Here is a 13,453-nt window from a genome sequence, read left to right as displayed (position 1 = left end):
CTGAGCAACCATCCCTTCTCCTCAAGCTTGTTGCTGCCTGTGCTTTACCCACCAATGTAGGAGTCACTACTCTTTAGGCTCCATCTCTTTGCTGCGGTGTCTACTTCTCTGACGTCAAGTCCCAGGCTGAGTCCATACTTGCTCTGTCACCAGGAGTCTCTAGCTCCGCTGCTACCTCGAGGATGCCAGGGATCCCTGCTCCAGGCCATGCTATGCCGGTGCAGCCACCGCCTTGCCAATGCCAAGGGTCCCTACTGTGGGCCTCCTGCAACCAGGAGTCCATGGCTCCGCTGCCAGGCTGCACCCCCTCTGATCACTGGAGGAGTTTTGCTGCTGTTACTGCCGGCCCCGGACAAAGACATCCTTGCAACCGTTACCACAATCTCCAATTGCACAGATGTGCCATATGCACCGTCTCCGACCGTCGGGTGGCTGCTGCCACTCTGTACATGACCCACGCCGATACAACTGACTAACTCGCTAAAGAAAACACAAACAAAAGAAAAAGAGCAGACGTAATAAGTAAAAATGAAAGAAAACACTTGGAAGCTCATGAACCCCGGGAATGAGCCTGCATGCAGTCCTGGTGCTCTGCATCTTAGAACTGGGAACTTGTGAGGCCATTTCAAAGGGCTGTGGGTCTGGAATCATATATTAGCCAGACCAGGTGAGGATGGCAGATTTCCTTCCCTGAAGGACATTAGTGAGTCAGGTGGGTTTTTCCAACCATCAGCGATTGTTTCATGGTCATCAGTATTCTCTTAATTCCAGATCTTTAGAAATGAATTCAAATTCTCACATGTACTTTGGTGGAATTTGAACATTTGCTTTGTTTCTGAATTAGTAGTCAATAAAATATTTTCCTCCAACACAGGTAGCATTGTATTTTTAGTTTCTTTTGTAACTGTAAATGAGTGTTGTTGGTGAACAAAGTATTCTCCCAGTAGTTGTTATCAGCTGCCAAGGGTCAGCTGTACTTTCAAAATCTCTGGCCAACAATGAACTGGAAAGAGTGTAGCCTATCGTGAGAAAAGGGTTAATGATACTGTGCTGATGTCTGTTAATGATATACTATTATTGATGTGACTCATCTGATTGTAGTTTTGAACAGTAGCCTTTACTTTTTTTAGTAAAGATATTTATGTTGATTTTAAAATATCTCTGACTTACTAAGTTGTCGTAGTGGTTATTTTTGGGCGATAGTTAAATAGAGACTTTAGTACAGATTCCAGTGATGAGTATGAAAAGCAACAGAGGAAGATGACTGAGTATACATCTTCCTTTTTGATTGTGTTTCAGCTAGCTGGTCATTTGCTGTTATGGAATGCCACCTAATTTAAATACAAATATATAATTACGGGTAGCATGATGGCTTAGTGGTTAGCACAGCAGCCTCTCAGCGCCACAGACCTGGGTTCGATTCCAGCCTTGGGTGACTGAGTGTGTAGGTTTCCTCTGGGTGTTCGGTTTCCTCCCACAATCCAAAGATACTCAGGTTAGGTGGATCGGCCATCCTAAATTGTTTGGTGCATTAGTCAGAGAAATGGGACTGGTAGGTTACTCTTCTAAGAGTTAGTGTGGACTTGTTGGGCCAAATGGCCTGTATCCAAACTGTAGGGAATCTAATCTAATCTAATCTACCCATTGCAGAGTAGCAATTTTATGGAACAGGAATGGAACTGGAGAAGGTAAGACCATAGACATAGTAGCAACAGTAGACCATTCAGTCCATTGTGTCTACTTCACCCTTTAATGAGATCATGGCTCAACTGATAATTCTCAACTCCATTTTCCTACCTTTTCCCCATAACCCTTGATTACCTTACTATTAAAAATCTGTCTAACTTAGCCTAGAATATACACAGCAACCCAACCTCAATAACCTACTGCGATAAAAATAATTTCACAGATTCACCATCCTCTAGAGAGAAGTTATTCATCCTCATTTCTCTCTTAAATGTACACCATCTTGTTTTGACATTATGTACTGTGGTCCTGGACTCTCCCACAAAGAGAATTAACCTTTCCGCATCTACCCTGTCAAGTTCCTAAAGGATCTTGTATCTTTTAAAATGGGTTGCTTTTCATTCTTCTCAATCTCAATGAGGACAGGCCCAAACTACTCAACCATCCATTTCTGATATCAACCTCATGAACCTTCTCTGGACTGCTTCCAATGTAAGTATATCTTTTGTAAAATACTGTTCACAGTATTCCAGCTGTGATCTGAATAATGTCTCGTAAAATTTTAGCAAAATATCCCTATTTTTATATTCTCTTCCTTTTGAAATAAAGGCTGATATTCTATTTACTTTCCTTATTATCTGCTGAACTTGGATGTTAATTGTTTTTGTGATTCATGGATGAGGAATTCCAAATCTCTGTTGTGTAGCTTTCTGCATTTTTTTCTCAATTTTTAAAAAAAGTCAGCTTTTTTATTCTTCCTGCCAAATTGCATAATATCATACTCCATCTGCCAAGTTTTTGCCAGCTAAATTAATCTGTCTGTATCCCTCTGCAGTTTCTTTGTGTCATCTTCACCACTTGGTAATCCCGCCTATGTTTGTGATATCCACAGACTTGACTGCAGTCTACTCACTTTTCTGTTTAAGTCATTAATATTGTAAATAATTATAGCCCCAGTACTGCTCCCAATGGTGGTACTCCAGTTGCCATTCTGAAAATGCCCCCCCCTTATCCCAACTGTCTGTCTTCTGTTAGTTAGCCGATCCTCTATCCATGTTAATGTATTACTTCCAACACCAGGGTTTCTTATTAAATAACCCAATATGTGGTAATTATCAAACCTTCTGAAAATTCAAGTATATAACCAAGTAAGGCAGTTTTATGGGGGAAAAGTGTTAATTATGGAAAATTGCAGTTATTCGTGAGAGCTAAGTCAGTTAAGTTTTCTTTCAATCGTGTTATATTTTAATGTTTATGTAATTATTTAGAACAGTATTATAGATTGTCATATAGTAGAAATAAGAAAAATGTATGGGAACTAGCAGTTATATTCTGAAAATAATCCACAAAGGATTGAACTAAAAATTTAGAATTTTAGTGCATAGGAATTCCCACGCAACCATCATTAAGTCTAGTTGTCAGTATTATGCGATAGTTTTATATTTGAATACTGTTGCTCGTTTTTATTTTGCACTTTCATGGGGCGTGGGTATCAATGACAAGGCCAGCTGTTGATGCCTATCCCTTACAGGTCTCGGGCTAAGTGACTTGCAAGGTTATTTCAGAGATCAGTTGATTTCATTGCTGCTGGTCCGGAGATGAATGTCGGCCAGATGTGGTAACAATGGCACATTTCCTTCCCTAAAGAATGTTAGGTGAATCAGATGTATTTTTTAAGACAATCGATAATAGTTTCATGGTCACCATCACTGGGGCTAGTTTTATGTTCTAGATTTATAGTTTGAGTTTAAATTCAATCAGCTACTGCGGTGGTGGGGATTGAAACCAGAGTTCATTTTATCATGTAGGCATTGCTGGCAAGGCTGGCAATTTTTGCCGATTCCTAGTTCTTCTTGATTTGCCTTCTTGAGTCACTGCAGTCCCTGGGATGCAAGGATATCTATTACGAAAAATATTTTAGGACTTTGATCTAACAACCCTGAAAGAACAGTGATATACTTCCAAGTCCGATGGTGTGTGGCTTGAAAGGAAACTGGTGGTGGTGATGTGTTCCTGTGTATCCACTAACATTCATCTATTAGATGTTAGAGTTTGCAGGTTTGGAAGGTGCAGTTGAAGGAATCTTGGTGAGTTTCTGCATTGCATTTTGTAGAAGGTACAGACTGCTTCCACTGTGTCTGGATGCTGAAGGGAATGAAAATTGTATGTGTTAGTTAGTGTCACAATGTAAACTTATGGATTGAAAGAATCAGCGATAACTCTTTCTGGAATAAATTGTTTCCGAAGATGAAAGAGACAAGGAGAAACGGCTCTAAAAGTACTAAAAGCAACATGCTACTCAGCCATTCTTGGGGAGACCGAGTGTTTCTTGGGAGAGAGGACTTAACATTGCTTGATAACCTACTACCTTGCAACAATTGGGCAATTTAAGACTGCCTTAAAAGGAATGACCTGAGGTAAAAGAGTTATTGCAAGAAAAGTTGTGTTTTCAAACAGACAGTTAACACCGATTGTAACAAGCAGCAGGGGAGCTACATCTAATAAGAAGGCAAGCTACAGCCTTGAGGTCTCCAAAAGTGTAATCGTGTTAGGGATGAAAGAATCTAACGGATCATCAATAATGTCACACCACGAACTTGAAAGAGAGAAAATTGTATAAGAATCTAATAGAACATTATAGCAGGAGAACTTTGAAGAACAACTCTGCATAGGGATCAAACTCTGGACATTTCCAGGGACAGACACTGGTGTTTGGAATCTGAGCTAAATTCCACCATTAATCGGGTAAAAGCCAAGTTGAGTTTTGAGCCTTAACTTGCTTATTTGGGGTCTCTTACTTTGGTTGCTACCTGCAGTAAAGTTTAAGTCATTGTTTCAGTACTTGATTGTCTATGTGAGTTCTTAATAAGTAGTTGAATTAAAGGTACAAAGTTAAAAATCACACAACACTTTCGGAACAGCCCTCCGAAAGCTAGTGCTTCGAATTAAACCAGTTGGACTATAACCTGGTGTTTTGTGATTTTTAACTTTGTCCACCTCAGTCCAACACCCGGCATCTCCAAATCAGAATTAAAGATTGTGCGTAAATCACCACAAACTATGTTGGGTTGCAATTAACTGGGCTGCTTTGTCTTGATGGTGTCAGACTTCTTGACTGTTGTTGGAGCTGCGAGTGAAAATATTCCAGTGCACTCTTGACTTGTACTTCTATCATGGGCAGAAAACAGGGAGGCAGGAGATGAGTACTTGCTGCAGAATTCCTAACCTCTGACACTGTTTTTGTAGCCACAGTATTTACATAACAGGTTCAGTTCAGTTTCAACTCAATGGCAACCCTCAAGATGTTGATGGTAGAAGATTTAATAATGGCATTTCCATTGACAATCAAAGGGCAATGGTTTGATTTTTTGTTTGGTTGGTGATGTTCATTGTCTTTTACTTTTGCAGTCTGAGTATTTCTAGCCACAAGCCAGTTAAAATTTTGCTGCATACGGACACATTGCTTCAGTATCTGAGGAGTTGCAAATGGTGCTGAACATCACAATCATCAGCGAATATCCCCATCTTGGACCTTATGATGAAGGGAAGGTCATTGAGGAAGGTGTTGAAGATGGTTGGACCTAAGACTTTGAAATATTTTTCAATAATGTCCTGTGGCTGAGATGATTGACCTCAAATAACCGCTGTTGTCTTCCTTACACTAGAAATGTCTTCAACTAGCTTTTTTTCCGGCTGATTCAGGGCTATATCAATGTATTCTAGTCTAAGAGAGACAGATTTTTATTCAGGAGAAAGTCAAGGGTTAATGCATTTTGGAGGGGTCCAGAGTCCACATTGAGGATTCTAAGGGCAACTCCTCCCCGAGAATATTTATCACTGTGTTGCCACCTCTGGTGAATGAGTTCTGCGAGTCAGATAGGACGTAACCAGCAATGGTGATGGTGATGACTGGCACATTGTCTGGAAGTTATAATGCCAAAGTCAGGTTGTTGCTTGTCTAATTTGTGGAAGATTGTGAGGACTGCAGATGCTGGAGATCAGAGTCGAGAGTGTGGTGCTGGAAAAGCACAGCAGGTCAGGCAGCATCCTAGGAGTGGGAGAATCAACGTTTCGAGCATAAGCCCTTCATCAGGAATCTGTGGGTCACCTCTTCCAATTTAACATAAGCCCCAGATGTGGGTGAGGCAAACTTCACAGGTTTTATATGGATTTCCTCTAATGTTTGCATGGCAACATTATCTGGAACTGGATGTCAATGTGTCCACATATGTGTCCTCGGTGTGAATGGACCTGCGAGCGGATGTGCAGCTTAGAGAAAAATTGTTGTAAGGGCAATGTTTGCTGTTGTTGTTTCTGGAGCTTGGTAGTTGAGACTAAACACTTCATCTGGTTTCTCTGCTTTATTTGGACTTTGCAGCCATTTGATGCACTTGAGTGGTCTGTTAGGCTATTTCAGAGGAAGTTGAGCCACTTGCAATGCATGGTGTCTGGAGTCGCATTTAGGCCAGATGAGGTGAAATGGCATATTTGCTTCCCTTAGACTTTAGTGAACCAGATATCTTTTTATGACAATCCAGCTTTTAATTCCGATTTTTATTGAATTCACATTTCAGTATCTGCCATGTTAGGATTTCAACTCATATTCCAAGACCATTAGCCCGGAGTTCTCAACTAATAGCTCATTGACATTAACATTACACACCATGCTTGTGCAATATTCATAACAAATCCATGTGTGCTGATTCTCTTGACCACATCAAAATTCAAAGAGTTGTGTGAGGGCTGTGATTGCTGGAATCTGATTAAAGTCTGCTCAGACATATTTTTTGTAGGATTCTTGCAGGCAGTTGTGACAATTGACAGATGCCATCAGTTTGAGCCTAGCTTTTATTTCCAGTAATCTGTGGAGGAAAATAATCTTCCATGTTATTGAATTGTTTAGGTTCTGCCTAGTTTCTTTTTGAAAAAAATGTCTAGATTAATTCAGGACTTTGTTCATAAAATTAATTTCAATTATCTCCCTTTTAACCTTTTCTCCATAAATTTACTGCCTATCTCTCATCCTTGCTTCTATGTTCCTAATTTTCAACTTGGGTCCCTTCTTTGAGTATTTCAGCTAATAAGCAATATTATTGAATAAACATTGAAACTGTTTGCTGTGTGTTCTTTCATGCTGCCTGTATCTAGTATAAATTTCTTCTCTCACTCCTTGAAGTGAGTGGAGAATCAGATGGGGAGCATTGTCTGCAATTCCCCAATCTCGGACTGATCGGGGTCTGCTGAGCCAGGTCAAAGCTCTGACTTTGTGCAGCAAAAAGCAGTGCATTATCCACAAAGCCATTGATTGGGCCAGTTGTCTGTATGCCTTGCCTGATACTCCAGATTAAATTAGATCTTAGATGTTTTTTTCAACATTTTTGAGAATTTGTTGATGTATCCTTGTTTTATGGCTTCTTGTCTAGATTAGTGAAAGTTTTAACAGTACCCAAAAACATAGAACATTAAACAGTACAGCACAGAACAGGCCCTTCAGCCCACAATGTTGTGCCGACCATTAATCCTCATGTAAGGTAAACCTAATGTACGATCCCTCAAATTTCTGTGACCATATGCATGTCCAGCAGGAGTTTCTTAAATATCCCCAGTGACCTCGCTTCCACAACTGCTGCTGGCAACACATTCCATGCTCCCACAACTCTCTGCGTAAAGAACCTGCCTCTGATATTCCCTCTATACTTTCCACTAAACAGCTGAAAACTATGACCCCTTGTTTTAAGAAGCTTGACAACGTCCAGGACAATGTATCCTGCTTGATTGATCGGCACCACAACAAGAGTAATCCACTCCTTCCATCACTGTGGCATAGTACCACCTACAAGGTGCACTGCAGAAATTGTCCCATAGTTGTTATACAGCATCTTCCAAACTCATGAACAGTACTATCTCGAGAACAAGAGCAGCAGATATACCTTACCACCTTCAAGTTCCCCTCCAAGCCACTTACCATCCTTACTTGGAAATATACAAAGGGTGGTAGGGGTTTGGGACACTCTTTCACAAGCGGCAGTGGATGCAGGATCAGTGTTGGTTTTAAATCTGAGATAGATAGGTTTTTGTTTAGCAAAGGTATTAATAGATATGAGCAAGAGGCCCATATGGAGTTAGCTGCAGATCAGCCATGATCTCATTGAATATTGGAACAGATTTGAGGGGCTGAATGAACGACTCTTGCTTCTATGTTCCCATATCACCATACCTTTGTTGCTGTTTTGAAATCCTGGGACTCCTTCCCAAACAGTACTGAGAGTGTAGCTGCACCAAATATATTGTAGTGGTTCTAGAAGGCAGCTCACTAACACCTTCTTGAACACAAGGACAGACAGCTTTTTAATTAGTGATGGGTTGAAGGTTTACAGCGAGTAGGCAGGAAAGTGGATTGAGGCTGAGATGAGATCAGCCATGATCATATCAATGGCAGAGCAGGCTTTAAGGCTGAAGTTGCCTCCTCCTGGTTCTTATGGATAAAGGATGTTCGCATAACATAATTAATTTTCTTGTCTTTTTCTTTCCCAATTGTAAACCTGTCTACTGTAAATGAAAGGGACTCTTCAAATAGTCTCAGCTTGCTATCTGTATCCTGCTTCTTTTTATTCCCCATTACACCTAGATTGATTGCTCTTTTCTCTTCCAAGCAGGTGATTATGAAGTAGAGAATGATTTTATCCGAGCTGTTCCATTCCAGTTCGATTTGATGAAACTTTTATCAAAGTGTCAACAAATAGAACTGTTTTTCCACATGTTCACAAAAGGTAAGATTCCGCCGTCAGTCCCTAAATGACGCAAGCCAAAACTACGTCTGTGCTATGATGGCGCACACACAGTATCACTATAACGTGCAATTGTACCCAAATACTGGCATAACACATGTATTCATCACTTGCCTGCTGCTATAGAAAGGAGAACTCTGAACCACCAGACCTGCTTCATGAGGAGAGTGAGTGTGTAACTACTAAGCTGGGTGTTTGTTTCCCCGTATGGTGTGAAACAGGATGGTGATGATTGGATAGGGAAAGACTTCTAATTGGAGTACCTTTCAATGTATCTCTTGTTCTTTTCTATGTCCATGAATAATATTGTTGAAAAAAGTTACCTCCTCTTTAAATTATAAGCAGAAATGCAGTTGAATAAATAGTGATGAAATAAGTATGTTTTCCAAATTGGTTGTGTTTATAAAATGGTAATATGGAATGGGAACGAATAATTGAATTTTCTGAACAATTGATAGTGCATTCCTCACAGGAGCTTGTTACCAATGTGACTACCTGTGTCCAAATCTGATACGGCTGTAAAAATTATTCCACTTCTTCCCAAAAAGTATTTTAAGACAGGAGTTTTGTTAATATTTACACCTTATTCTGTGTTGTTTCCCTTCCTTCAGCAGAGAATGATGAGAGTACAAAGGAGACTACCTCTTTACCCAATGAGATCCTGTTAAATCTTTTCCATAGCTATTTGCAACAGGATCTCAGTGATCGGGAATTGCCATTAGCTGACTCTGACCACATAACCTTTATGCAGCAAATCGTACAACGGGATCGGAATGGTCATCCGATGCCTTTTTCGCTACCACAAACTCCAGGTAAAATAGTCTAAATTTTGCTATGTTTTGTCTATCTCAGTCTCTGTCTTAATAAGTCAGGACAGCACAAGTTTAGCATGCAGTTTATTTTTATAAACAAGTCAAGATTGAAGACATTTCTGAGAGTGGTTGAACACAGTCTCGTCTTGTACAGCACGGAAACAGACCCTTTGGTCCAACTCGCATGCCAACCAGATATCCCAACCCAATCTAGTCCCACCTGCCAGCACCTGGCCCGTAACCCCCCAAACCCTTCCTATTCATATACCCATCCAGATACTTCTTAAATGTTGCAATTGTACTAGCCTCCACCATTTCCTCTGGCAGCTCATTCCATACACGCAGCACTCTCTGCGTAAAAAAGTTGCCCCTTGGGTCTCTTTTACATCTTTCCCCTCTCAACCTAGACCTTTGCCCTCTAGTTCTGGACTCCCCCATCCTAGGGAAGCGACATTGTCTATTTATACTATCCATGCCACTCATGATTTTATAAACCTCTATAAGGTCACCCCTCAGCCTCCGACGCTCCAGGGAAAACAGTCCTACCCTATTCAACTTGTTCTTATAGCTCAAATCCTCCAACCTGGCAACATCTTTGTAAATCTTTTCTGAACCCTTTCAAGTTTCACAACATTTTTCTGATAGGAAGGAGATCAGAATTACAAGCAATATTCCAAAAGTGGCCTAACCAATGTCCTGTACAACTGCAACATGACCTCCCTACTCTTGTACTCAGTACTCTGACCAATGAAGGAAAGCATACCAAATGCCGCCTTCACTATCCCATCTACCTGTGACTCTACTTTCAAGGAGCTATGAACCTGCACTCCAAGGTCTCTTTGTTCAGCAACACTCCCGAGGACCTGACCATTAAGTGTGTAAGTCCTGCTCTTTCATTCTGCCACTTCCCAGTCACTTGGCCCATCTGATCAAGATCCCATTGTAATCTGAGGTAACCTTCGCTATCCACTACACCTCCAATTTTGGTGTCATCTGCAGACTTATGAACTTATACCTCTTATGCTCACATCCAAATCATTTATATAAATGATGAAAAGTAGTGGACCCAGCACCAATCCTTGTGGCACTCCACTACTGAAAATGTGTTGCTCTTTAAAGCACAGCAGGTTAGGCAGCATCCAAGGAACAGGAAATTCGACGTTTCGGGCATAAGCCCGCACTCCACTACTCGCAGGCCTCCAGTCTGAAAAACAACCCTCCACCTTCACCCTCTGTTTTCTACCTTTGAGCCAGTTCTGTATCCAAATGGTTAGTTCTCCCTGTGTACCATGGGATCTAACCATGCTAAACAACCTCCCATTGGGAACTTTGTCGAACACCTTACTGAAGTTGATATAGATCACAATGACCAGTCTACCCTCATCGGTCCTCTTTGTTACTTGGTCAAAAAAACCTCAATTAAGTTTGAGAGACATTATTTCCCACGAACAAAGCCATGTTGACTATCCCTAATCAATCCTTGCCTTTCCAATACATGTATATCCTGTCCCTCAAGATTCCCTCCAACAACTTGCCCACTACCGATGTCAGGCTGACTGGTCTATAGATTTCTGGCTTGTCATTACTAACCTTAAAATGGTATCACGTTAGCCAACCTCTAGCCTTCCGGCACCTCGCTTATGACTATCGATAATACAAATATCTCAGCAAGGGACCCAGCCATCACTTCCCAAGCTTCCCGTAGAGTTCTAGGGTACACCTGATACCGGGGATTTATCCACTTTTATGCGTTTCAAGACATTCCGCACTTCCTCCTCTGTAATATGGGCATTTTTCAAGATGTCACCATCTATTTCTCTGCATTCCATGTCCTTTTCCACAGTAAATACTGATGCAAAATACTCGTTAGTATCTGCCCCATCTCCTGTGTCTCCTCAGAAAGGTTACCTTGCTGATCTTTGAGGGTCCCTATTCTCTCCCTAGTTGCCCTTTTCCCCTTAATGTATTTGTAAAATTCCTTTGGGTTCTCCTTAACTCTATTTGCCCTTTTTGCCCTCCAAATTTCCCTCTTAAGTATACTCCTACTGCCTTTATACTCTTCTAAGGTTTCATTCAATCTATCTTATCTATACCTGACATATGCTTCCTTATTTTTCTTAACCAAAATCTCAATTTCTTTAGTCATCGAACATTCCCTACACCTACCAGCCTTTCCTTTCACCCTAATAGGAACATACTGTCTCTGGACACTTGTTATCTCATTTCTGAAGGCTTCCTATTTTCCAGCTGTGGCAGTCCCAGTCTATGTTTGGAAAGTTGAAATCCCTACCCTAACCACCCTATTATTCTAACAGACAACTGAGGTCTCCTTACAAATTTGTTTCATAATTTCCCACTGACCATTACGGGGTCTATAATACAATCCCAATAAGGTGGTCATCCCTTTGTTATTTCTCAGTTCAACCCAAATAACTTTCCTGGATATATTTCCCCTCATCAAAAATACCACTCGCCCTACTCTCTTGCCTCCCTTTCTGTCCTTCTTGTAGCATTTGTATCCTGGAACATTAAGCTGCCAGTCCAGTCCATCCCTGAGCCAAGTCTCTGTAATTGCTATGATATCCCAGTCCCATGTTTCTAACCATGCCCTGAGTTCCTCCACTTTCCCTATTAGGCCTCTTGCATTGAAATAAATGCAGTTTAATTCATCAATCCTACCTTGTTCTCTGCTTTGTCCTTGCCTGCCCTGACTGTTTGACTCACTTATTTTCTCAACTGTACCAGTTTCAGAGTGATCGCTTTCCTCACTATCTCTCTGCGTTCACCCCACCCCCTACCTTAATAGTTAAAATCCTCCTAAGAAGCTCTAGCAAGTCTCCCTGCCAGTACATTAGTCCTCTCCCAATTCAGATGCAATCTGTCCTTCTTGTACGGATCTTGTTCTACCCTAAAAGAGATTCCAATGATCCAAAAATGTGAATCCTTCCCCCATACACCAGCTCCTCAGCCATTCATTCCTCTGCTCTATCCTCCTATTCCTGCTCTCACTAGCTCATAGCACCGGGAGTAATCCAGATATTACTACTCTCGAGGGTCTCTTTTTAAATTCCTGCCTAACTCTCTGTAATCTCCCTTCAGAATCTCAACCTTTTCCCCTCCTATGTCATTGGTTTCATTGTGTACAATGACCTCCCCCTTGAGAACATTCTACACACTCTCTGAGACATCCTTGATTCTGGCACCAGAGAGGTAATACATCATTCTGATTTTTTGCTGCTGGCCACAGAAACATCTATCTGTGCCTCGGACTAGAGAGTCCCCAGCACAATTGATCTCTTGTACCCCTCATTGTATTATAGCCAGTTTCAGTATCAGAAACTTGGCTGTTTGTGCGACATTCCCCTGAAAATCCATCACCCTCCACATTTTCCAAATCAGCATACTTGTTTGAAATGAGGATAGCCACAGAAGACTTCTGCACTATCTGCCTATGTCTCTTACCTTTCCTGGAGTTAACTCATCAGTGTGACTCTATCTGCAAGTTTCCTCCCTTCCTATAACTGCCATCCATCACATCCCCTTGCTCTTGTAAATTCCTCATTGCCTCTAACTGTTTCTCCAACCGATCCATTCGATCCGATAGGATTTGCAACCAACAGCATTCATTGCAGATATAATTCTCTGTAACGTGTAAAGTCTCCCTATACTTCCACATCTGACCAGAAGAGCATATCACTCTACTAAGGGCCATTTTTGCTTCTTTCTATCTACAGACCCAGAAAATAGCACTGTCTGATTCCTCTACAAAACACTGCTCCATGCTAACTTAATACTTTTGATTAAACTTAAAAATATAAGCCATGAGACATATTTCAATAAAACGTATAATCAAGAAAGAACCCACTCTGCTCACTACTACAGACTTACTGTAAGGCCACATTTAAAACAATTCCCTTATCTGTTTCTGTGCTGTGACCTCTCCCAAACAGGTTCCTCCAAGATCAGTTGTGAATTTCACTGTTTGTTAATTTTCCTAGATGCACTCCGATGTCCAGCGATCCATGAATTCAAACAGCAAAGGCAGTAACTGCGCAGGTTCACTGCTGTGTCAGTTAGCAGTGTGCGTTTCTTTCTCTGTCTCTCTCTTTCTCGTGCACTGCCTGACCATGTGCTGCATTTGTTTGTTCTTCTCCCTTTTAAAAGTGC

The 13,453-nt window shown here is 41.1% G+C and overlaps 1 protein-coding gene across 1 annotated transcript in view; it reads left to right on the top strand.

The window, feature by feature from the left end:
* The window catches only part of szt2 (SZT2 subunit of KICSTOR complex), a 246,689-nt gene that overhangs the window by 42,119 nt on the left and 191,117 nt on the right, over positions 1 to 13,453 (top strand). The window contains exons 21-22 of the mRNA XM_060830553.1: positions 8,340 to 8,456; positions 9,086 to 9,286. Of these exons, the coding sequence (XP_060686536.1) occupies positions 8,340 to 8,456; positions 9,086 to 9,286 (318 nt within the window). The remainder of the gene's footprint in view (positions 1 to 8,339; positions 8,457 to 9,085; positions 9,287 to 13,453) is intronic.

This window comes from Hemiscyllium ocellatum, chromosome 9 (assembly GCF_020745735.1).
Source record: "Hemiscyllium ocellatum isolate sHemOce1 chromosome 9, sHemOce1.pat.X.cur, whole genome shotgun sequence".
In the NCBI taxonomy this organism is placed as follows: domain Eukaryota; kingdom Metazoa; phylum Chordata; class Chondrichthyes; order Orectolobiformes; family Hemiscylliidae; genus Hemiscyllium; species Hemiscyllium ocellatum.
This window is presented reverse-complemented; position numbering and strand designations above follow the sequence as displayed.